This window comes from Neoarius graeffei, chromosome 2, assembly GCF_027579695.1.
Source record: "Neoarius graeffei isolate fNeoGra1 chromosome 2, fNeoGra1.pri, whole genome shotgun sequence".
Taxonomy (NCBI): domain Eukaryota; kingdom Metazoa; phylum Chordata; class Actinopteri; order Siluriformes; family Ariidae; genus Neoarius; species Neoarius graeffei.
In genome coordinates this window covers 28,932,024-28,957,927 of record NC_083570.1, presented here as the reverse complement: position 1 = coordinate 28,957,927, position 25,904 = coordinate 28,932,024, and the positions used below count along the sequence as shown (strand labels likewise).

The 25,904-nt window shown below is 43.7% G+C and overlaps 2 protein-coding genes across 3 annotated transcripts in view; one reads left to right on the top strand and one right to left on the bottom strand.

Annotated features, from left to right (window-relative positions):
* The window catches only part of cdc40 (cell division cycle 40 homolog (S. cerevisiae)), an 88,692-nt gene extending 87,992 nt beyond the window's left edge, over positions 1-700 (bottom strand). Inside the window, exons 1-2 of the mRNA XM_060914072.1 lie at positions 512-700; positions 42-128 (exon numbers count right to left, since the gene is read on the bottom strand). Coding sequence (XP_060770055.1) covers positions 42-128; positions 512-691 — 267 coding nt within the window. The 5' untranslated portion in view covers positions 692-700. The remainder of the gene's footprint in view (positions 1-41; positions 129-511) is intronic.
* Positions 701-1,246: 546 nt separating this feature from the next.
* The window catches only part of wasf1 (WASP family member 1), a 303,562-nt gene continuing 278,904 nt past the window's right edge, over positions 1,247-25,904 (top strand). For both annotated transcript variants that reach the window (XM_060914066.1, XM_060914064.1), the window contains exon 1: positions 1,247-1,705. The gene's annotated coding sequence lies outside the window, so the exon portion shown is untranslated. The remainder of the gene's footprint in view (positions 1,706-25,904) is intronic.

Below are 25,904 nucleotides of genomic sequence, written 5' to 3'. Positions count from 1 at the left end.
GAAAGACACTTGAACAAGCTGAAGACGTGAACAGATCTCACCTCAGGTGCAAACATGGTGTCGTAGGTAGGATTGTAGTTGAGCTCCTTGAGGGAGGGATCCAGATGTGTTCCTGTCTCAACATCTTCCTGAAATACACCAACAACACTGAGATGAATGAAACATGACTTAAACTATATTGGATACCTAGTTAAGCTGTGAAGTATTAAAGAAAAAAAGGTAAAATAATGTCATGAGGAAACAATTATATTCATGCACCACGCGCTTGGACGTTTGAAGAAATTATAATGGTTTGTAGAATAGATAAGTAGCAACATAGCTAACTAGCTAATTGCCTTTTATATACAAGTTATAATGATCGACTGTACTTTGCTAGACCCAATTTCCCAACCGTTACTAGAAACCCATAAATATATTTAAGGATTAAATACGTGTCAGTAAGTAATACAGACATTTATCAGTGAGATAACTTTAACACTCTAAGTGGCATCTAGCTAGCTATCGTCCTTACCTTTACAGCCACCTCAGGCGCTGAATTAAGAACCAAACTTGTAGTTATTCCAGATTTCAAAGGCTGGAGATGTGCAATTGCATCTGAATCAACTTTTTCTGTACTGGTATTGGACTCGGTCTCATTTTCTGAACCTGAATCACTGCCGTACGCAACGAGGGAACCAACCGGAGCCGCCATCTTCGATGTTGTTGTCTAAAGGGTCCTGCACGAGCGGTGTTTAGCGTTGTGTGCATTATATCTTCAGATATTTTTTTTTTTGGGGGGGGACACTGTTAACAAAACTTATTTAACTTTTTATTTTTGTATGTGTGTTTGAGACAATAATTAAAAAAACTACATTGTATTTGAAATGGGTAGCAAATTTTTATGTAACTTCGAGGACCTTGGAAGGTTGGACTCGTGTCGATTTTTTTTCCTACAGAACAAATTCTTAGAGGCTTGTTCTGTAGGAAAATTCTGCATTCTACAGAATTCAGATTCTAAATAATTAGAGAATTAATTATCTGGGGAAAATCCAGAAAGTAAAGGCATACTGTTTGTATTGGCTACATTATTCAATGTATTTTATAATAGTGAATAATTATACATTTAATAATTACATCTGAAAAATCTGATTAAACCGATTCCCAATATTTTAAATGTGGCTGTAAGTCTTCATGGTTTTAAAGCACTCGAAATACAAGACAAAAGAAATGTAGACAACTTTCAAGGTTCAGAATGGAGCTTTTTAAAGGTAATGGGGCCGTTACTCGTTGATATACTCCTGATTGGATGCCAGGTCGAGCGAAGGCGGGACTTGTGGATTGTGGACCAATCTGATGTGGTGCCTTGGTATTGGGCGGGGTTTACGTCGTGCAGGGGATCCAACAATAGAAAGCAGCCAAAAGGTGGATTCACATGGCCCGTAAGCAGGAACGCTGTAACCATATACAGACTCGTAAAGCATTCATTTAACATACAGAATTTTACATTGTTTGGCTTTGCTTGATTCCTGATACTGCTGAGAAATTGTTCTGTAGTTTAATCTCTGCGGATCTGTATTTGGATGAATGCTGGAGCGCATCTCTGGCATCCACGACCTGCATCACAAGTCCTTAGAGTGGAATAGGAACTGCGGGAAAAAGTGACAGGAATATTGGAATACCTACACAACCCAGAGAAGGATGGAAAAATAAACAGGACATTTTACAGGTATGTTTTTTTTTCTGTCATAGCAAAATAATAATAATAATAATAATAATAATAATAATAATAATTTATTATTATTATTATTATTATTATTATCACAGTGCTCCATGCATTTTGGCCAGTTTCTTCTTAGGTGCTTACAATTTTGGAAAATGAGCTGATTCGTGAAATAAATGCATTGTATTGTGTAAATAATTTGGAGCTGCGCCTGTTCAGGTAAGGCTATACTGAAATGACCATGAGCGTGTGACAGGTGTGGGTTAAATTATGCATGCAACCCAGACAGAATAGCTTTCTTCTATACCAGGAGAGCTTTTTATGGCGTATATATATATATATATATATATATATATATATATATATATATATATATATGGCCCATCAATACAATTTTGATAGGACATGCATTTCTCTCTCTCTCAACACACACACACACACACACACACACACACATAGGGGGTGATAGTACTAATAAGCAGTTTACACAAATGGTATATATTTCTAACATTTTTGTTATTGATTGATTGATTTTTTTTTTTACATTTTCTACATATAGGCCTATCTATTGGTTTCTGTTGTGACAACATGTCCTGTTCATTCTTTCGTACGACGAATGTGGGTAGCCTTGGGGCTTGCCTCCCTGAAATGACTTATTGCAGGTTGGGATATCTGTTGTTGTTGTTGTTGTTGTTATTATTATTATTATTATTCTCTCAGAGTTCAATTAACCAAGGATGTCTTACAATGCAGAGGGAGGAACATTTCCCCACATCCGCCAAGCTCTTTCTCTCTCTCTCTCGCTATGTGCGCGCGTGTGTGTGGAATGCCAGGATCCCCTTTTCTTACTCTCTGTCTGTTTTCCATCCAAACACTGACTTAACTCACACCAAAATGTCAGTTTGACAAATGAAAACAAGCATCTCATTAGTGCAAGCATCCCAAATATTTTGCCTTTGAGGTGTTGGATAAGCGACAATGATTGCTTTATCTTCAAATATGTACATTTTTTTAGTATCTCTAAGTAGGACAGGATTGTGCATATAATTTAGTTTCTTTTGTGCAAGTAGAATGGTTGACATGATTTTTTTTTTTCCGTTTTAAGGGGGAAGGGCGGCAAACCATTGGGAATCCCTTTCTGTGAATGTGAAACCTGAGACTGTGAAAAGCTTAGAGGAGAAACACAGCAAATCTGGGTGATGAGAATTTGAAGGAAAATTTTTGTACCACTAGAAATGAAGGTATCAGACCTTGTTGCTGAGGCAGTGTCATTAGTATTACATGTTTTATATCTTTAGTTTGTATTTTTACCTCAGAAATGCATATGGTGTACCAGGTTATATGCTATAAATTATTTTGAAGGCTTTCCAGGTAAAACATACAGTAGTATACAAAGTATAAAAGATTTGACCACCCCAACAGCAAGGAAAATTGTAAAGTTTGGTACCTTTCTTTCTGAGAGTGTATGAGTCTTACCAAAACTGTATCAACATACTAATACAGATGTGAGCACATCTAAAGCAAATCAATCTAAACACTCAGATTTACAGTCCATGCATTTGTGTATTATACTGCGTATCAGTGGTAGAATCAAGCATACGTGCACAGGAATATTAACTTTCCAGTAGCAAAGTTTGTTTACATGTGAGGTTTGTTAACTCGATCATGATCATAGACACACACAGTGTAGGCTAATCTATGGATGGGATTTGAGATAGGTCATCTTGCGAAACACCCAATTTAGAGAGACTGCGACACTCCTCTCAAATCCACCAATCAGAAGACACAAAACACACAGGAAAGCTATAAGTACGGTAGTGGTAATGCCGAAACAAGGAAAATATATGGTATTTATAGGAAATAGACGATGAATTAATAGATGCTTCCTGGTGTGTAACTGGCGTGTATGTAGCTAACAGCTTCCAGGTGTATACTCAACATCAGTCGAAGAACTACAAACCTCTGCCACGTTGCTGCGCACCCAGTATGGCAGAACATAGTAGCTAACTTCATCATTTAATCTGACATGAAGAACATATGTTATGGCACAGTCTGTCATAGAATTCTGTCTACGATATAGAAGAAGAACAACAACTTTATTTATCACACGTACACTTAAGCACAGTGAAATTCCTCTCCATTTAACCCATGTGAAGCAGTGAACACACACATGCACACACACGTGAACAGTGAGAGCACACACATACCCAGAGCAGTAGGCAGCCATGCTATAGTGCTTGGGGAGCATTTCAGCCCAAGGCCGCCACATTTTAACCTAACCACATCTTTGAACTGTAGAGAAAACCAGAGTACCCAGAGGAAACCCACATAGACACAGGGAGAACATTTGAACTCCACACATGCCCCTTTTCCACCAAAGCAGTTCCAGGGCTGGTTCGGGGCCAGTGCTTAGTTTGGAACCGGCTTTTCTGTTTCCACTGACAAAGAACTGGCTCTGGGGCCAGAAAAAACGGTTCCAGGCTAGCACCAACTCTCTGCTGGGCCAGAGGAAAGAACCGCTTACGTCAGCGGGGGGGGCGGAGTTGTTAAGACCAATAACAAGACCGCGAAAGATTGCCATTTTTAAGCAGCAGCTGTACAAACGCGAAGTCATCCATTATTATTATTGTTGTTGCTGCTGCTGCTTCTTCCGTGTTGTTTTTGCTTCGATATTCGTGCCAAGGTTTATGCAAACGTAGCGACGTAACTGACGTATACAGTGACGTAATGACGTGTCTTCCCTTAGCACCGCGAGCTATGGAAAAGCAAACTGGTTCTCAGCTGGCTCGCAAGTTGAACGAGTTGTGAACCAGCACCGGCCCCGAACCAGCCCTGGAACTGATTTGGTGGAAAAGGGGTAACAGAAAGGCCCCTGTTGGCTGCTAGGCTTGACCCCAGAACCTTCTTGCTGTGAGGTGACAATGCTAAACACTACACCACCGTGCCACCCAAGAAATGACAAGAAATAATCCATAAAAAGACCACTGGAATTGCACAGGCTTTAGCCAATCCATCTACAGGTATGTTTTTGGAAGGTGGGAGGAAAATTGAGAACCTGGATGAAACTCATGCAGTGGTTAGATAGAGGTAGCAAGGTTATAAATGACTGTTAAATTGGTTCCTTGCCCAACATGATCTTTGATGAAAGATATGGATAAATCGCAATAAAACCCCTAAATTTGGTGAGGTTTTTGACGTTTTCTCAATTTGCCATGCATATTTAATATGATTGTAAGCGATTTCCATTCAATTTCTAACCAGAATTCTGGCAAAACAGCCAAGAAAACCCCTTTTTTTCACCAAAATGGTGTTCATGTGCATAGAAATTTGAAGTAATCCTGAACATCTCAAGTCAGCATTAGTCTTGTTTTTCTGATTAAGCATACCAATACTCATGTCTGGTGCATGCCTATATGGAACCCTGATGGTGATGGGACAAGAAAAGAGAACATTAAAAAGATTTCTCATCCTATGAGCAGATTTTATAGAGAGAAAGCCAGCTGTGGTAATCAGTTAGTTACGATGCCCTTGGCACTGCTGCAGCTGTTGTGTCTCTTGGTGGGATCCAGAATATCACATGACACCCAAGACAGCTTAGAGTGATAGAGAGAGGGCATGGATGGATGCACACACAACATACAGGAATATAAAGCGTATTCATATAATTCAGAAATCTCAATGCCACACGTAAGGTGTTGTCTATGATTTTGTAAGGTCATGAAAAGTGGCATGTGAGAATCAACAAACCTATGCGAATATGTTAACTAAAAATATGCTTATAGAGTCAGTCAGATTTCCCTTCAGTAGTTTCTGCTGGTGAAGTACAAAGTTTGCATTCCTTGGTTCTCTGTTGATCTAAACCAACAAATTCAGGCTGCTTTTTTTGCAGTGGCTTTTGATGGCTGATAAGCCTTTCCCTTGTTTTTCTGATTAAGCATCCAAACCTCTGAAACAGTGACTGTAGTAGAGAAGACAGGATGATGAAAGTAAACGCAGATACAGAGGAAAAAAGCCGAGACAAAGAAGGTAAAGAAAGACACAGTGGTGCAGAAACAATGAAAATGTCCCGTGGTGGTTAAGCGTGTCCGAAAGTTTTCTGTGTGTCCCAGCTGTTGGGATGCTTCACACACAGGGTGCTTTGTTCTGTTCTGGTACACCAGAGGCTCCACAAAGCTGCTTCTGTGCTGCTGTGGTCACTCCGTGTGTGTGTGTTGATACCAGTGTGCTGGAGAGATGAGTTCATTCGCAAAAAGGCTTTGAAAGCTTTACTGGCTGTGAACCTCCTCAAATATTGAAATACCTCAAACTTGTTGAAGTCTTAGGGCAAATCAGTTCTGCACTGATGTTTGAATCGCAGTTATGCAACTAAAATGCATCTTTACAGTCAAGGGCGTAACCATGGTATAAATATTGGGGGGGGGGTCCAAATTTGAGCCCTTCCCAAAATATTTTTAAGTGCATTTCGCACAATTTTCATATGGGCCTATTTTTTAGATGTGCTTATCTAGAACATTGTTTTGATGAATACAATTACCAATGAACATGTTAACATTTATATCTTGTTTTTTTATTGTGTATCAGGCAAAACACAAAACAACAGAATGTGCAACTGCAAAACATGTAATGCAATACAACATACAAAAAACATGTAAAACATTGCATGAAAATCTGTCACACCAGAGCTAGTCACACACACACACACACACACACACACACACACACACACACACACACACACACATTTCAAACAAATGCAGAAATGCCAAATTGCTACAAAAAAATGGCTACCAAAGCAATAGAAAGGAGCATTACCCTGGTTAATAGGTCAAAACAACATAGAACTTTGTAGAAAATATATTGACTTTATCTAAATAAATGGCCCAAAAATATGGAGACGTTCAAGAATAGAGGGCTACCGCGTGACGTCACCGTACCACGAGATTTTGTTAGGGCGCCATATTGGAAGACCTCACGTACATACATACATACAATATAAAACAAACTACGAGTGAGAGTGAAGTGACACGATGGCTGATAATTCTGGTTATGTGAGTACATTACCAGCTGCAGAAAGGGCACGGTATGTGGAGAAACTCGCTGTGATTGATGGGTTTGACCCATATGATAAGACTCGGGGCAAGGGAGAATGGAAACATAAGGAGGACCTGACACCAATTCTGCCATCTGTTTGCTACCCAGACATTGTAAACTATTTGTTGTTTACACCCAGTGCCTACACTGCTGATGACTTGAAGGCCTACAAAGGGCTACAGGCTTACAATTATGTTGTTAGTGGCTTGGTTCATGATATTACAGCTGTTAAGAATAACCTACACATAGTTATGGCCAAGGTAATCTTGTTGATATTTATCTTTTAATAATATATCTTTTCAGTTGAAAAATTAATACTTTTTGTTCCTATTAAGGTATCCATAATTTAGGTTAATTTATCCAAATTATACATATGTATTTATGATATATGCCTACACAACAACTATGCTTTATTTATATAATAGGAGGGAGAGCAAGCCCCAAACCATCCTAAATTATTATTATTATTATTATTATTATTAAATTGTAGAAGTCTGGGAGGCTTGCTCCTCATACAGTTATCAACTTGGGGCCAATTTAGCATGTTTTAAATCTGAATTTCTTGCGTTTGCTTACCTCAAAGTGTCCACAGATCATGCACAGACTTATCCATTATATCCACAGTTTTTTGCCAAGTCTCACACAGGTTTCTTTCAAGTCGGGCCAATAAATCATAAATAAAACAGCTCAGATTTGTTTGTTTAAGTCGTTTGCCACTCCACTTTATTCTCGTGGGTTCACATACTGCTGCCGTTATTTCCCCCAATCACGAGTTTGTTGGTCTTCCAATATGGCGCAGGGTCTGTTTACTTCCGGTTTCGGGTGACGTCAGTGAAATCCCTCTTATAGAGGGACTGACCAAAATGATAATTATGACTGACCAAAATGATAATTATGACTGACCAAAATGATGATTTTATTTAATTTATTTACATTTAATTAAAGCATAGTATGCTCTTATTACTAGCCTACTGATGACATGCAGCCTATGATGAGGTTAAAAATAATGTAAAGTTGTTTTAAGGACTCGTAATACAATGCTCTTTACCAGTTCATCTTCAGAGCAGGTCTCTGTCTGTTCCCTTCTTCCATCATGCCTGTGACTCTCTGTGACAGACTCATCATGTCTGTGACTCGTCTGGAAAAAAAGGCGAATGTCAGCCCGTTGGTCCTTCCTTTTCTTTGCGGCTACCGCCATTTGAATGTGTCCACCAGCAGCCTACCTGACAGTCCGACTGAGTGGATTTTCAAACCGACTGAGTGGATTTTCAAACCAACTAAGCCGCACTACGGCGTCATGGGCTGACCCAAGTGCACAATTATAGGGGGTGGTCACAAAGTTTTTTTGTTTGTTTGTTTGTTTCTCTGTGCTTCCTAAATTGAAAGTAAATCGGACATAACAAGTGAAGGATTCATTATATAGCCATGATTCAGGATGGCATATTATTTGTCTCATATTGATTTAATACGCCAAATATTGGGGGGGACAGATTGGTACTTTCCCAATATTGGGGGGGGACATGTCCCCCCCCAGTGCCTAAGGTGGTTACGCCCATGTTTACAGTATATCCTGGAATATTACAAGCTAACTAAACACACAGGCTTTGATGTATTAAGATCCTAATTGACAAATGCTAATTTGCATGTGCAATGGAATACATTGAGTTAGTGGGCATGTTTTGTGTGATTGTAGAATGTGACATCATTCTTTATAACTGGGGGGGGTATGTATGGGTAGGGGGGTATGTGTGGGTGGGTGGACGGTGTTTTGGGAAACAGTACTTCAATGATGATTTATACTAATTCTTCTCAATTGCTTCAGAGAGTGCAGAATTCAAAGACTCCCAGTAGATTAAACTGAACTCGAACCTGAAATATAACACTGACTAAAAGCAATGAGGTGGGTTGAAAAACTGTTCAGAATACCTTATGAATGAATGAAAGAGTACAGACTTGAGTGTGCAATTTGTTAATAAGGTGTGTGAATAAATTATTTTGCTCTAAGGCACATTTTAGATAAACATTCTCGTTATTACGACATATAATTTTGTCTTCAACTAGACAAAACAGGCTTCTGCAAATTTAATACATGCTCTCTGGTTGTATACATTTCCACTGCAAAAATCATACATAGTATTATACTTAGTAATCACATTGCAATTTTTTACCTCCACCAACAAAGTTGGTGGAGGTTATGATTTTGCCTCTGTTTATTTGTCTGTTCTCAAAGTAAATAAAAAAAATAGTGAAAGGATTTCGATGACATTTTGAGGAAAGGTGAGCCATGGGGCAAGGAACACTTGATTTAGATTTTGAAGATTCCACATATGTGGCTTGGTACAGGTATGCACTCTACAGAGTGCCCTTCTAGTGTATTTTATACTTTTACATAGAAATTCCATAAATAACACATTACAGTGTTACAGCTAGGTTTCCAAGAAGGTAGGGTGCCAGTGATTACTGTGGGCAATTTTTCATGCATCTACACAGCAAAATCCGCATACCCAAATTAACACTGTCAGATTTAATTTCAACACTTTTAAAGTGTCTATATGGGTCCACCCCATGAGTGTTAATTTAACTCTTTTTGCAGTGTTGGTACCTTAACACTAATTTGGTGTCATTTTTCACTCTTTTTGGAGTTAAAAGTTAACACTTATTAACAATATCCAGTGTTAATTTTTCTCAACACTGAGGCCCTGTCCACACGGCAATGGATTCAGGTGAATCCGATACAATTATTTATCGTTTCGGCCTGTCGTCCACACGGCACCGGCGTTTTGGGTGCCCCACAACGCAATCTTTTGAGAACGGGTTCCAGAGTGGAAAGATCTGGCAACGTTGCCGTTGCGAAGTCGTCTGGATGAGTAGAACGGATTTGTTTATGATGACGTCACAACCACATGACTGTCAGTGCTTCACGCCGGGTAGAAGTGTAACGAACTCGATGCGAGTTGTCAACAAATCCTATAACTTGGTTCATGAAACGTGCTTACAAAATATTTTCACTGTGAATATTTATTGTGTAATGGTGCAAAGTGAGAGAGAGAGAGAGAGAGAGAGAGAGAGAATAGCCCTTAGGGCAGAGTCAATCCCTCCAGCAAAAATAGGGAAAAAAGGAGCGATCTCACCTCTTCAGATGTTGGTTTAGGTCCTACAATACATTCCTCAAAAAGGGCATAGAAGAACAAATTAATCCATCAACGTGTAGCATTCAATTTATTCCGGACCTTTAAAGACGCCGCCTTCCGCGTAGAATCATACGTCATCCTCTCCGCCGTATTGGATGGGTCAAAGCGGAGACTAAAGATGCCTCATTCATGTGCTGCGTTTAACTGTACCAACAGGTTTACCGTCCAAATGAGATCACATGGGATTACCTTTCACAGGTGAGACTGGAAAAATACTTTTCATTGTATTTGGTCATTATAATGTAATTTTACAAACAGATTTTTCGGACTTTGTGGCTAATATGAAGTCTCGCGCATAATAGTTTATGCGCATGCGTCCTTACTTCTTCTATTGTTCTGGTGTCTCCGAAGGGACCATCTTACAGCGCCCCTAGAGGTGTGGCATGTGTATTGCATCATTTTCAGCAAGCGTTGCGTTGCCATATGGACCTGATATTTTACTGATCGTTGCCCATGTGGACGCGATATTTTTTTAAAATAACATCTCGTTGCCGTTGTCGTGTGGATGTAGCCTGATATGTAGTGTTAGACATGAACTCTCTCAGAGGATCATTTGTTGACTATAAAAGTGTTAGCCCCATAACACTTAAAAGGTGTAAATACAGCTCTTCCTGGAAATGATTTTCAAATTAAAGTTTGCTGAAATAAAGTTGGACATATTTTGTGTTTTTACAATTAAACATTTATTTTAAACATTTGCACCCCAAAAAAATGAAGTCACATTAAAAAATGTAACAATATGGAACAATTTCACTCTCATTAGAATATTGCTTCTGAAATGGTCTAAAGTAAGTCAACTGGTCAACAAAAATCAAAGCATGTTCATTACTTTGTTCCTGTATACAGTATGCATGAAAGTGTTCATCAAAATAAACGCAGGTCATTAGCATGGTCCCTCATGGAGCAGTCGGTGAAGCGCGCATAGATCTTCTGGCTTTAGCCAATCGATGTGTGTCTATGCAGTGGGCGGGGTGACATGAACACTTCAAGTGTAAAACCCAGGATCGTAGTTGAGAGTTAGAATTTCAGAGTTAGTATTTATACAATTACACTGACAAGTTTGATTTAGTGACGCTTTGTTTTTACACCCGATTTTGACACCAACTACTTATCAACTGAAGTCAAATATAATGGATTTAACTCTTATCAGAGTAAAATTAACTCTACTTTTGCTCAAATTTCACTAACACCCAAAATTTAACACTTCTGAATTTGCTGTGTAGGGCAATTTTGTGTGCATCACTATAGACAAAGAATCTATCATATAAAATTAGCCATACTGGGCAACTATGCAAGGTAGATTACTTTTGTAAAATAAAGTAAGCAAATTTGAAACTTCTTAGTTAACCAGTTTAATACAGTGCTTCATAATGTCACATCCACATGAGTTTGTGCTTGGTGTGCCTGGAACTGTCACTCTTGTACATGCGCATTTTTGCTCTGAGTGATCAAAGGACATTTTGGAACTGTTTGCCAGCGTGCTTTTCAATACTCTTTCAGCACTTGCATTTGTCTATCGCCATTAACATGACAGTCTAGCATTAGTTAATGCTACTAATAATAGTACCGGTAATACTAATAGCGTTAATTGATCATTAATCTTCATCCAGGATATTAATGTTAGATTACATCTAGTCTAACACGTTAACGTTAGTGACTAGATTTTCTATAGATCTATATCTAAAGTGTACATCTAATCAAATCTATAATCTAATCTATATCTATATATTTTTTCATCTTTTCTACAAATAATTTTCCACTATCTTTTTTCATTTTTGTTTCTACATTCCCTTTTTTCACATTTAAAATTTTTTTCTGAGAATGCTGAAGACTGGAAGTTTTTTCCTGCTCATGCAAAGACAGAAATCAAAAGCCATCCACATCGGATATGCCTTAATATCAACAGATGTTCAATTAAGGTATGTAAGCCATTCATCATGGCACACATTCAGCTTGTTCAGTGTGCTGAGTGCAGGATGTTTAGTCATTCTTCCTCCATCATTTGTGATAAGTGTAATTCTCTCTTTGACAGAGAAGATTGCAGGTTTAGAGGTGGGCATCCAGACTTGAGAGAGGGTTAGTGAGAATGAGAGCAGAATAGTTTCTGTAGGGGAAAGTCTGGATGCCCTAAGTGGAGTTAGCAATTCCCCACTCCAGCATTAGAGCCCTCACAACAGGGCGAATGGGTGATGATTCGGCGGCATAATCATAGAGCTAAAACTACCGCTGAGGCTCACCCACGGGAGCACCTCTCCTCTCTGCTTCACATGTCTAACAGGTTTGCTCTCTTCAGTGAAGCACCCGCTGAGAAACCTGAAAGAGCTCTGGTTATAGGAGATTCTATCTTGCGGCATGTGAAATTAGCTAGACCTTTAGGGGCACCAGCAGCTTTAGTTGGTATGCTGGGAGCCAGGGCACCAGACACGGCAGGTAACCTTAGGGTCCTAGGCAAGCAGAGGTTCTCAGAAATAGTTATCCATGTATATATATAATGATATATGCCTTCATCAGTCTGAGATTACTCAGTAACTTTGTAGAGGTGTTTAAATTAGCAAAGGTGATGTCCGATTGTGGCAGTGGGGGCGTGGTCAAGCGCCGGTCTGTGACAGGAGGGCGGAGTCAGGGAAGGTAAGTGGCAGAATCACTACACCTGAGAGCAATTAACCTGTGTTTGTGTGTCTTCCCAGTGACCGCACCCTATATGAGGAGGGAGAGCGAGAGCGGAAGGAGCTCATCCCTGAACCAGACGCCAGTTGTGTGTGTGTCTGTGTGTGATTGATTATTGTTAGATTGAAAAGCGTGGCAATAAAGCCAAGTCATAAACCTGATCTCTGTCCTGCCGTCCTCTGTGCTCCACCCACACATAGGGAGTCCTACAGTGGTGCCGAAACCCGGAAAAGTGGAGCAACAACCCAGCAGCCCCATGGAATCCTCCCCGTTCGCCGACCTGGTCCACGCCCTCGCCACGGCTCAGCAAAGCCAGCACCAGGCGCTCATCACACTCCGAAAGGAACAAGAGCGGCGCTTCGAAGCCCTGGTGCTGGCCCAGCAGGAAGATCGCAAGGCGTTCCGGCATCTCCTTGCGTCGACGGGGCCCACCAGCGCTCCGGCCGCAGGCCCGTCTCCCCTCACTGTCACCAAGATGGGCCCGCAGGACGACCCCGAGGTGTTCCTCACGTTGTTTGAACAGGTCGCCGAAGCCTCGGGGTGGCCGATGGAGCAGCGCGCGGCGCGCCTCCTCCCCCTGCTCACGGGAGAGGCACAGCTGGCCGCGCTACAGCCTCCCCACCGACCACCGGCTGGCCTACGCAGACCTCCGCCGGGCCGTCCTCCAGCGCGTGGGGCGCACACCGGAACAACAGCGCCAGCGCTTCCGCGCACTGCAACTGGAGGAAGTCGGCCGGCCGTTCGCGTTTGGCCAGCAGCTCCGGGACGCCTGCTGGCGGTGGCTGAGGGCCGACGATCGCGACGCCGAGGGAATCGTCGACCAGGTGGTACTGGAACAGTTTATCGCCCGCTTACCAGCAGGAACCGCGGAGTGGGTCCAGTGCCACCGCCCGGTGTCGCTGGATCAGGCAGTCGAGCTGGCGGAGGATCATCTGGCGGCTGTCCCAGCGGCAGGACAGCAGATGACATCTTCTCTTCTCTCCTCTTCTCTCTCTCTCTCTCTCCCCCTCCTCCTGTGTCCCGTCCTCGTCCCATTCCCCCACCGCGGAGGCGGGGGCCGGCACCACCCCAGCCGGCCCGCCGCACCCGCGGTGCCCTCCCGTTTCTCCCTTCTGTGTCTGTCTCTCCACCACCTCAGGTGAGTGAGCCCCAAATCACCGGTGCAGAGGGAAAGCCCGGGCCGGTTTGCTGGCGCTGCGGGGAACCGGGCCACCTTCAATAGCAGTGCACAGCAATGGAAGTGGGCGTGGTGGTTCGGATCCCCAACGCGCCAGAGGCCGCCCTCGATCGGGCCGGAGCGTATCGCATACCGGTGAGTATCCAAGGGGCTACATATCAGGCGTTGGTGGATTCTGGTTGTAATCAGACCTCAATTCGCCAAAGCCTGGTTCAAAACGAGGCATTGGGGGGAGCACAAGGGGTGAAGGTGTTGTGTGTGCACGGGGATGTTCACCGCTACCCTTTGGTGTCGGTCCACATTATTTTCAGAGGGGAAAAATTTATAGTGAAGGCGGCGGTTAATCCTCGCCTTACCCACTCTTTAATTTTGGGGACTGATTGGCCGGGATTTCGGGGTTTAATGACGCGCCTAGTAGAGAGTGGGTCCTGCCATTTGACAGGGGGAGGTCCTGGTGTCGCTTTGGCGGGAGCAGCTGTCACAGAGCCGTCTACGTCATCTCCGCATCAGAGTGAGGAGCCGCTGGCTCCTCCTCTCTCTATTGAGGAATCCCTCGCGGATTTCCCATTAGAGCAGTCGCGAGACGAGACTTTGCGGCATGCGTTTGACCAAGTGAGAGTAATCAATGGTCAAACACTCCCGCCGAACGCCACCCCGTCCTTCCCCTACTTCGCGATTATGAAGGATAGATTATACCGAGTGACGCAGGACACTCAAACTAAAGAGCAAGTCACGCAGCTTTTGATTCCAAAGAGCCGCCGGGAATTGGTATTCTAGGCGGCTCACTTTAATCCCATGGCTGGACACTTAGGGCAGGATAAAACACTAGCCCGAATAATGGCCCGATTCTATTGGCCGGGGATTCGCGGTGATGTCCGTAGGTGGTGTACGGCATGCCGCGAATGCCAGTTAGTAAATCCAGCGGCCATTCCAAAAGCGCCTTTGCGCCCTCTACCGTTAATCGAGACCCCGTTTGAGAGAATTGGGATGGATCTCGTCGGGCCATTAGATCGGTCAGCACGAGGGTACCGCTTTATATTAGTTCTGGTGGACTATGCAACGCGATACCCGGAAGCAGTGCCTCTGCGCAATATCTCAGCACGCAGTATTGCAGAGGCACTCTTCCGTGTCATCTCCCGAGTTGGAATCCCGAAAGAGATTCTGACTGATCAAGGCACTACGTTTATGTCACGAACACTGCGCGAACTGTATGGGTTATTGGGGATTAAGCCGATCCGCACCAGCGTATATCACCCACAAACGGACGGTTTAGTGGAACGGTTCAACCGCACCCTCAAAAATATTAAGAAATTCGTAAGTGAGGACGCACGTAATTGGGATAAGTGGCTCGAACCCTTGCTGTTCTCAGTGCGAGAGGTCCCCCAAGCCTCCACGGGGTTCTCCCCGTTCGAATTATTATATGGGCGTGAGCCGCGCGACATCCTGGACGTGCTGCGGGAAAATTGGGAGGAGGGACCTTCACAAAGTAAGAACGAAATTCAGTACGTTATGGACCTGCGCGCAAAACTCCACACGCTCACCCACCTAACTCAGGAGAATTTGCGGCAGGCCCAGGAACAGCAAGCCTGCCTGTACAACAAGGGTACGCGCCTTTAGAGAGTTCACACCGGGAGATAAAGTACTCGTACTGTTGCCCACGTCGAGCTCCAAATTGATCGCCAAGTGGCAAGGACCCTTTGAGGTCACACGGCGAGTCGGGGACGTTGACTATGAGGTGAGGCGAACAGACAGGGGTGGGGCGCTACAGATTTACCACCTCAATCTGCTTAAACTCTGGAACGAGGAGGTCCCTGTGGCGTTGGTGTCGGTGGTTCCGGAGAAGGCGGAGCTGGGGCCGGAGGTTCAAAAAGGGACATTGGCATCACGTACCTCTCCAGTCCCCTGTGGAGACCACCTCTCCCCGACCCAACTCACGGAGGTCGCCCAGTTGCAGACCGAGTTTTCGGATGTGTTCTCGCCCCTGCCCGGTCGCACTAACCTCATAGAGCACCACATAGAGACGCCCCCGGGGGTGGTAGTGTGTAGCCGCCCTTACAGGCTACCCGAACACAAAAAAAAGGTGGTTCGGGAAGAACTTCAGACCATGCTCGAAATGGGCATCGTCGAGGAGTCCCACAGTGACTGGAGCAGCCCGGTGGTCTTGGTACCCAAGGCCGACGGGTCGGTCCGGTTCTGTGTGTACTATAGAAAAGTCAATGCGGTGTCTAAATTCGACGCGTACCCAATGCCTCGTATTGATGAGTGGCACTGCTCGCTTTTATTCGACACTGGATTTGACGAAGGGATATTGGCAGATCCCCTTGACTCCACTATCCCGAGAAAAAACGGCCTTTTCCACACCGTTTGGTTTACACCAATTCGTCACCCTTCCGTTTGGGCTGTTTGGGGCGCCCGCTACGTTTCAGTGGCTGATGGACAGAGTCCTCCGCCCTCACGCCACTTATGCGGCCGCGTATTTAGATGACATCATCATCTATAGTAATGACTGGCAGCGGCACCTCGAACATCTGAGGGCCGTCCTTAGGTTGCTGAGGCGAGTGGGGCTCACAGCGAACCCAAAGAAGTGTGCGATTGGGCGGGTGGAAGTACGGTATCTGGGCTTCCACTTGGGCAACGGGCAGGTGCGTCCCCAAATTAATAAGACGGCAGCAATTGCGGCCTGCCCGAGGCCCAAGACCAAAAAGGGGGTGAGACAGTTCCTGGGGCTGGCTGGCTATTATTGTAGGTTTATACCTAACTATTCGGACGTCACCAGCCCGCTGACTGATCTCACTAAAAAGGGGGCACCAGATCCGGTCCAGTGGACGGAGCAATGCCAGCGGGCTTTCTCAGAGGTAAAGGCTGCACTGTGTGGGGGGCCACTTCTACACTCCCCTGACTTTTCTCTCCCTTTTATGTTGCAGACCGATGCGTCGGACAGAGGGCTGTGGACGGTTTTGTCCCAAAGAGGTGGAGGGGGAGGACCGCCCGGTCCTGTATATCAGCAGGAAGCTGTCATTGCGTGAGGGGCGCTACAGCACAATAGAGAAAGAGTGTTTGGCCATCAAGTGGGCGGTTCTCACCCTCCGGTACTACCTGCTGGGGCGCCCTTTCACCCTCTGTTCGGACCACGCGCCCCTCCAGTGGCTCCACCGCATGAAAGATGCCAACGCGCGGATCACCCGTTGGTATCTGGCGCTCCAACCCTTTAATTTCAAGGTGGTCCACAGGCCGGGGGCGCAGATGGTCGTGGCGGACTTCCTCTCCCGTCAAGGGGGGGGGGGGGGGGAGTTGGCTGCAGGCCGGACAGCCGCCCGGCCTGAGTCGGGCGTTGGGGGTATGTGGCAGCGGGGGCGTGGTCAAGCGCCGGTCTGTGACAGGAGGGCGGAGTCAGGGAAGGTAAGTGGCAGAATCACTACACCTGAGAGCAATTAACCTGTGTTTGTGTGTCTTCCCAGTGACCGCGCCCTATATGAGGAGGGAGAGCGGAAGGAGCTCATCCGTAAACCAGACGCCGGTTGTGTGTGTGTCTGTGCGTGATTGATTATTGTTAGACTGAAAAGTGTGGCAATAAAGCCAAGTCATGAACCTGATCTCTGTCCTGCCGTCCTCTGTGCTCCACCCACACATAGGGAGTCCTACACCGATGCTGTAGCCCCATCCCGATGTGGTGTGACGATGTAGCTTATAGCAGGTTATGGTCACTGAACTGCTGGTTATCCAGTTGGTGCTCTGAAAACAATGTGGGCTTTATAGATAATTGGAGTAATTTTGAGGGCAAGACTGGCCTGTTAGGGCGGGACGATAGCCATCCCACTCAGGACGGTTCTCATCCCACTCTCAGAGCTCATAGTCTCAGAACAGGCTGAGTTAACTTATGACAATCCAGAGCCAAGGCCAGGGAGCAGATGAACAGGCTAAAACGACTGTCTGCACAGAGTCGTCACTCAGGTTTAGAGCCCTGCACTCCCGCGGGAGTCCCGCGGGACTCGCGGGACCCGCCGCAAAGCAGTGCGGTGCGGGACAAATTTTGAAAGCTCATTGCGGGCGCGGGCGGGACCGGGAGTGCACATATGCGGGCGCGGGCGGGAGCGGGAGTGCACATATGTGGGCGCGGGCAGGAGCGGTGATAAACTGCAGTCCCGCTAACTAAAAACGTGTTTAAAATAAAATTTATAAATTATTAATTTATGTCTATCATATATAATTTGTGCTGGATATTTTATTTGGCATTAATAAAAACATTTTAAGGCCCTGTCTACACGGCAACGGATTCAGGTGACTCCGATACAATTGCTTATTGTTTAGGCCTGGCGTCCACACGGCACCGGCCAGATTGAGTGAGGAATGGCATCTTAAATTTGCCATTGATCACCCTAACGGGCAATCCTTTGATCACTCTAATGACTCGCCGTTCACACCCAGCCTCCAGTGACCCACACTAACATGATGCCTCAATGACACCTTAGATGAGCTGGTCATCAGAATTCTGATTCTGATCCAGGAGAGGATAAATAACTCTCGTACGTTTCCGATTCCTTTCCTCTTCCGTGTTTGAGATCTCCGATCATGGCAGAAGAGCAAAGCTCCTTTACTGAAGCTCACAGTGCTTCAACAGTAAGTGCTGCTTTAAAAAGAGGTACATTTACCGTTAAAAAGTCAAGAGTCCTGAAATTGGACATTTGGAAATCATTCTCACTCGTGTACGACGCGGAGGGAAATCAGCTGCCCTTTGCTTGCTGTGATAAGTGCCAAAAGGTTCTGACATACAACGGCCATAAATCAGGTACATCAGGCCACTTTTCATGACTTTGAGGAATGGGAGGTGGTCGGTGCTACGGGTGCTGAATCGAAGTCTTTAAACTCCGAGATTGATGATTATCTGAAAGTGAAACTCATTGGATCCGCATTGGGCGCACTAGTAGAGATGGGATTTATGGCTCTTTGATGGGATCTGCATCTTTGTGATCCATTCTTTGAAAAGAGCCGTTCAAAAGACTGGCTCATTTGGCTCTTTTTAAATATTATTCAGTTTTAAGAAGACAGCGTCTAAAGAAGCCAGATCCCTCTGAACTGTAAACTCAATGCTATCCCAGAAACCCTTCCTGTAATATGCAAATTTGGCCACCTCTGATTGGACAGCGCGACGCATCAACAGGCAGAAAGTGTAAAAGTACAAAATGTGTTAAGTGAGCTGAAACAGTAAAGATCAGATTCAATGCAATATTTATCAACAAACAACTTAAAGTTAATATAATAGTGTACTTTATATTATAATCAAGCATGTCAAGCCTACCGTCACTGTGTAACCTGTCTCTCTGATTAGAGTTGTAGACTAACTCAAGTAGTAGATCACTTCACTCACAGTGCTCGGCTTAGGTTTCACTTTGCGGTGGCTGTGTCAAGACGTGTTATGCTTTGCAATGAAAAAAAACCCATTGGTACAAAGCAAGCCCATTCACTTTTTTATGCTGATAAGAGAATTACTAATGGTTTTTCATGTGACAAAAATGTGCGATTAAATTGCGATTAATCGCGAGTTAACTATGACAGTCGCGACATTAATCGCGATTAAATATTTTAATCGCTTGACAGCACTATAAATAATAACGAACGTGAGCTGTAGATATTTATGCTCAAATCCACTCAAAGTAGGGGGCGGGGCACCATCACGCTGTGTCAAGACAAGAACTTTCCTGAGAAATAACGCAAACGTCTGCATCATGCGGGATTTGCGGGCGGAAGCGGGACAAAATATGGCAGGCGCGGGCGGGAGCGGGACTGAAAATCATAATTCTTTGCGGGCGGGAGCGGGACTGCACAATGCGGGCGGGAGCGGGACTGAAAAATCTGACCCGCGCAGACCTCTACTTAGGTTCCACTATATCAAGATAGTGTCTATTTCCCAAGCTATACAAAAAAGTAGAAATACTCAGAGTTTGTTCTAATATAATAGTTTATAATTAATATAAAATTAGATCATACTGACTGTAGAGCCACTGCCAGCACCTTTGATCTAAAGGTAGGACATTTTATTTTAAATATTAGATCTCTTGCGTGTAAAGCGCAAATTGTTAATTAACTTATTATTGATCAGGAGTTTAATGTGGGCGGCACGGTGGTGTAGTGGTTAGCGCTGTCGCCTCACAGCAAGAAGGTTCTGGGTTCGAGCCCAGCGGCCGGCGAGGGCCTTTCTGTGTGGAGTTTGCGTGTTCTCCCCGTGTCCGCGTGGGTTTCCTCCAGGTGCTCCGGTTTCCCCCACAGTCCAAAGATATGCAGGTTAGGTTAACTGGTGACTCTAAATTGACCGTAGGTGTGAATGTGAGTGTGAATGGTTGTCTGTGTCTATGTGTCAGCCCTGTGATGACCTGGCAACTTGTCCAGGGTGTACCCTGCCTTTCGCCCATAGTCAGCTGGGATAGGCTCCAGCTTGCCTGCGACCCTGTAGGACAGGATAAAGCGGCTAGAGATAATGAGATAAGATGAGTTTAATGTACTGTGTTTAACAGAAACATGGATTAAACCAAATGAGTATGTATCATTAAATGAAGCTAGTCCTCCTGGATACAATTATATATATCAGCCTCACCTAACTGGCAGAGGAGGAGACGTTGTGGTTATTTATAATGATTATCTAGGCGTGACACACAAACCTATACATTTGAAGTTCTTCAAACTAACATATGTAGCCACAAAAAAATAAGTCTACCCAGTCAATTCCGTTACTTATTATTTACAGGCTCCCGGGGCCATATTCTGAGTTTATTTCTGAATTTGTGGATTTCATCTCAGACCTGGTTATTTCTTTAGACAAAGCTTTAGTTGTTGGAGACTTTGTTGGACACTTTGGAAAGTTGGAAAGTTGTTGGACACTTTGATAACCCAGAAGACCCTCTGAAAACAATGTCCATGTCCATGCTAGGTTCAGTAGGGTTTAATCAGAATGTCATAGGACCTACCCATAATGGTGGTCACACTTAATTCTAACATTCGGGTTAAATATAGAAAATATATTTTCATACATACTCATTTGGTTTAATCCATGTTTCTGTTAAACACAGTACATTAAACTCATCTTATCTCATTATCTCTACACTTCCACAGTCTGAAGTTACCTCAGATCATTATCTCATTCAAAATATGTTTCAGCAATAATATATCCACCTTGCCACGCTACTGTCAACCGTACATTCATGTCAACCACTTGAACTGTCACAAATGCTTATGAATAATATTACCCAGAAGTAACATATACAAAGAAAAAAGCAATGGACCTAAGACAGAACCTTGTGGAAAACCAAACTTTACCTTAGTATGCATAGAAAAAAAAAATCACCATTTACATCAGCAAACTGATGATGTAAACTGAGGGGAGTAAAACATTCTAATTGCTGATCTGATACAGATATTGTTAACTACAGGGTCCACTATAGACACGTGCACACCTGCAATATGTAGTAGCAATGACATCATGAATAGTCTTCCCGAGTTGTCAACTTTGATTGGCTCACCGTCAGACCCCACAGAACTTGATCAGGCAGCTGAATGCTTAGAGTCAACATTGTGCTATACTTTAGATGATTGTAGCTCCACTTCAATGATTAGAGAGAAAAAAATTAGCACCCTGGTATAACAATTGCACTTGCACGGACCACTCAAAAATTTGAATGGAAATGGTGTCAAACAAAATTGGTAGTATTCTAATTAGCATGGATACTCTTGAAAAGCTCTTAGTGCCGCTAGATCAGTGTATCTCTCCACCCTAATAGAGGATAGCAAAAAGTAATCCTAGATTCTTATTTAATACTGTCACAAAATTAACTAGGGAAAAGACCACTATAGACACATGCACACCTGCAATATGTAGTAGCAATGACATCATGAATTTTTTCAATGACAAAATTGAAAATATCTGAAAAAAAAACATTCAAACTGGCAACACGGTGGTGTCGTGGTTAGCACTGTCACCTCACAGCAAGAAGGTTCTGGGTTCAAGCCCAGTGACCAGCAGGGGCCTTTCTCTGTGGAGTTTGCATGTTCTCCCCGTGTCTGCGTGGATTTCCTCCAGGTGCTCCATTTTGCCCCACAGTCCAAAGACATGCAGGTTGGTGGTTCTAAATTGACCATAGGTGTGAATGGTTGTTTGTCTCTGTGTCAGTCCTGTGATGATCTGGCAACTTGTCCAAGGTATACCCCACCTCTTGCCCATAGTCAGCTGGGATAGGCTCCAGCTTACCCACGACCCTGCACAAGATAAATGATTATGGATAATGCATGGATGGATGGATGGAAATACAAACTACTAGTTTAAGGCCAGGCAATTTAAATGACCCTGTAGTTAACAATATAACTATCAGATCAGCAATTAGAATGTCTTACTCCCCTCAGTTTACATCATCAGTTTGCTGATGTAAATGGTGATTTTTTTTTTTTTCTATGCATACTAAGGTAAAGTTTGGTTTTCCACAAGGTTCTGTCTTAGGTCCATTGCTTTTTTCTTTGTATATGTTACTTCTGGGTAATATTATTAATAAGCATTTGTGACAGTTCGTATGGGTGGGTGGAGCACAGAAGGATGGCAGGCCAGAACTGAGTTCACAAAACTCTTTTTTATTGTGACACGTTTCAGCGTACACTCTCCCAGACACTCAGCCACACGCATTAGTCATCTGGTTGGGGAGAGAGCTCCCTCTGCTCTCGCTCTCTCTCCATAATAGGGCGCGGTCACTGGGGAAGACACACAAACACATTAATTAACATCAGGTGCAGTGATTCTGCCACCTACCTTCCCTGACTCCGCCCTCCGGTCACAGACTGACGCTTGACCGCGCCCCCGCTGCCACAGCATTGTACTAGTTTCTACTGTTATGCAGATGACACAGTTGTATATTTCTGCACAGCCAGATGAGAGACACCAACTTAGGCCATTATTAAAAAATGTTCTATTTCCGGTCCACCGGCCGGGTGAGTGCCGTTTGTGCGGTTAAAATTTATTTTTTAACGTTGGTTTTTCGACATTTTTTTTCGGGTTCGTAAATCTAAAATTGAACTTGACATTTACACATTCCCAGGGCTTTCCACTAAGGCTCATACTAGCCAGCCATGACAAATAAGTAGCCAGCCAGGGGGGAGTAAACACAAAATAAACTCCTGTGCACGCGGTTCCCAGGATTAAATGTATTTTCCACAGACCATTTATTTATTCACTTTACTCAAATACAAAGTAAAATGGCAGTAAATCTTCTTTCTTTTCTTGCGTATTGCATCATGAGGCGTTCCTGGCTTGTAAATCTCTTATTTTCGGTGCATGACACATTCACGCAGCTGAGCATGCTATGAATTAACAACGACAACGGTCTGCAATGGTGGCTACACAATTAAACACTCAGCGAACATTTCTCCATCTGTGTATGAAAATACACTCCAACGACTCAGTTTGGTTTCATTTACAACCAACGGTGTCTTTTGATGCCAGCACGTAATTGAACGAGAGAAGACTGGTTTACCGGAGACAAAATAAGTGTTCTGTCTGCTTCTGTTCCCTCCGATGTCGCCTCCAACATACTACTGCCTCCGCCGAGTGCGCGCGCGCACACCGCATGTCGGGGCCGCGGATGAGTTACTCTCCCTGGATCAACGAAGTCGGCGAGGAATTTGTGGTTATTATCGGTACAAACAGCGCGAATCACAACTTAAATGAGTGCGGTTCAGTTTGACATTATTGTCAGTCCGTTAGATAAACATTTAATTTTATTAAAATCGAAAATTAATATTTCGAGCCTGTGGGCTACAAAAATAATAGTCATTAATGTAGCCGGCTGGACTTAATTGTGTAGTCGGCTGTATGGCCGGCAGCCGGCGCTTGTGGAAAGCCCTGCATTCTGCGCAGAATATAGAATTGAATCAGCTCTGCGCATGCGCTGGGCGGCACAAAAAAATGGCAGCCACTATGAAGGAAGATCCGGAGTTTTCAAACATTTGCTTAAGTGTGAAATCGCAAAATGGTATTCTAGCGAACAACAAAATATTAAAGATTCAGAAAAACAAATCATTCAGTGATCATTTTAATAGTGTAATTTCATCCGAACTAGGCCTAACGGTCGATTTAGAACTACAAAAAGTCCGTGTGTCAGACATTTTAAGTACCTTTGTAAAAGTTTTGCAAATGTTGCAGTCAGCATTTAAAATGCTAACTTAAAGTTTTTGTACAAGTTTCAGTTGATTAAACTGTCATTTTATTAAATGTGTCTGCTTTTGTAATAAAAAAGTACTGAAAGAAAAACCAAACACAGCATTGCGATTTCTTATCCATCCATAAAAAATACCCCCTCCCTCCCGACTGAAAATTTTTTTGCTCACCCGGTGGACAGGAAACTGATTTTTTTTAAGGATGGCCTTAATAAAATTGAGGAATGTATAAAGGACATTAGACACTAGATTCTTATTAACTTCCTTTGACTTAACTCTGACAAGACAGAAGTACTTGTACTAGGACCATATGCAGCTAGAAGTAGGTTTTCTGATTACATTACTGTGTAATCTGGATTGCCTTTCTGTTTCTTCATGTGCAGCAGTAAAAGACCTCGGGGTGATCATTACCTCCAGTCTTTCATTTTAAACTCATATCGATAACATTATGCAAATAGCTTTCTTTCATCTCAGAAATGTCGATAAGAAATATAATGTCACTCCATGATGTTCATAGTTCATGCTTTTGTTACCTCTAGTTTGGAATTTTGTAATGCCTTACTGACTGGATGTTCCAATAAGTGCATAAACAAGCTCCAGTTAGTTCAAAATGCAACAAGAGTCCTTACTAGAACTAGAAGATATGACCACATCATCCTTATCTTATCCACATTGCATTGGCTCCCAGTCAAATTTTGTATTGATCATAAAATACTACTATTGACCTTTCAAACACTGAATAGTCTTGCGCCACAGTACTTGAGCAAACTTCTGGCCACACCTACTTGGATCAAAAGGTGCAGGCTATCTGTTGGTACCACATATAGTGAAGGCTGCATCAGGGAACAGAGCCTTTTCTTACAAAGCCCCACAATTATGGAATGGAGCACTTGCATGTGACGTCACAGCCGATCCAGATTGTGACAGACGCCATCTTGTCGGTCAAACGCCATATTCCGCCTTCTACTTCTACTTCTGGTTCTACTTCTGCTTTTACTTCTACCTTTTCTTCTGGAAAACCCTACTATATACAATTCTACTACAACGGCTGCGGCTACAAGCTCTCCCTACCTGTGCACGTTTTTTATGTTTTTTGTGTGTATTTTTGCGTGTTGTTCGTCTGTACCGGACTTCAATATCCACTACAACTGTATGGACTTACTGGACATTGGTTTCCAGCAGAAAATGACGGTTTGTAGCGATTTCCATCGCATGCACAACATTCCGAACGAGAAAAAAAAAACAAACATTCCGGACGAGATAGCGAGACCAGCGGGGTCTCCATGGATTGTTATAGGAAGCAAAGCGAAGGAGGCGGCGCCGGGAGCAGAAGCGAAAGCGAGGCTGCAGAGCCGGCCTGTTGACTAAGCTCAGAAAACAGCTACTCAAATCACTGCTAAGCCTCTATCTCTCCAACGCCAGATCCATGTAAACAAGACGGACGATTTGGAATAACAGCTGGAATTACCTTATTCTATTCTATAATCGGCTGGTCAGTGCTATACTCAATACTTAAGTGACTTACCCGTCCAATGAGGATTCTTGTTTACAAGATGCCACATCTGAGTCGCTGACAAATCCTGAATTTCTGTAGAGATAACTGTCCAGAGATTTATAAGCACGCAGTGCTTCACCACTGAACAGTGAGGGAAAGTTAATGAGGTAATTATACATGTCCGGGTATTCCGCTGGCAGTTCAAAATCCGGTCGTGAAACTCCGTCCGGTAAGCCATAAGGGTCACAAATCTGTAGATCGTTTATTTTAGACATATATCTAATTATCTGTTCATTAGAAAAATGAGCCGTGTAGTCCGTCGGTTGAAATTGATCCATTCTGCACATGAGTGCAGCAGTATTCAGCAGTGTTTTTGACTGACAAGATGGCGGTTGT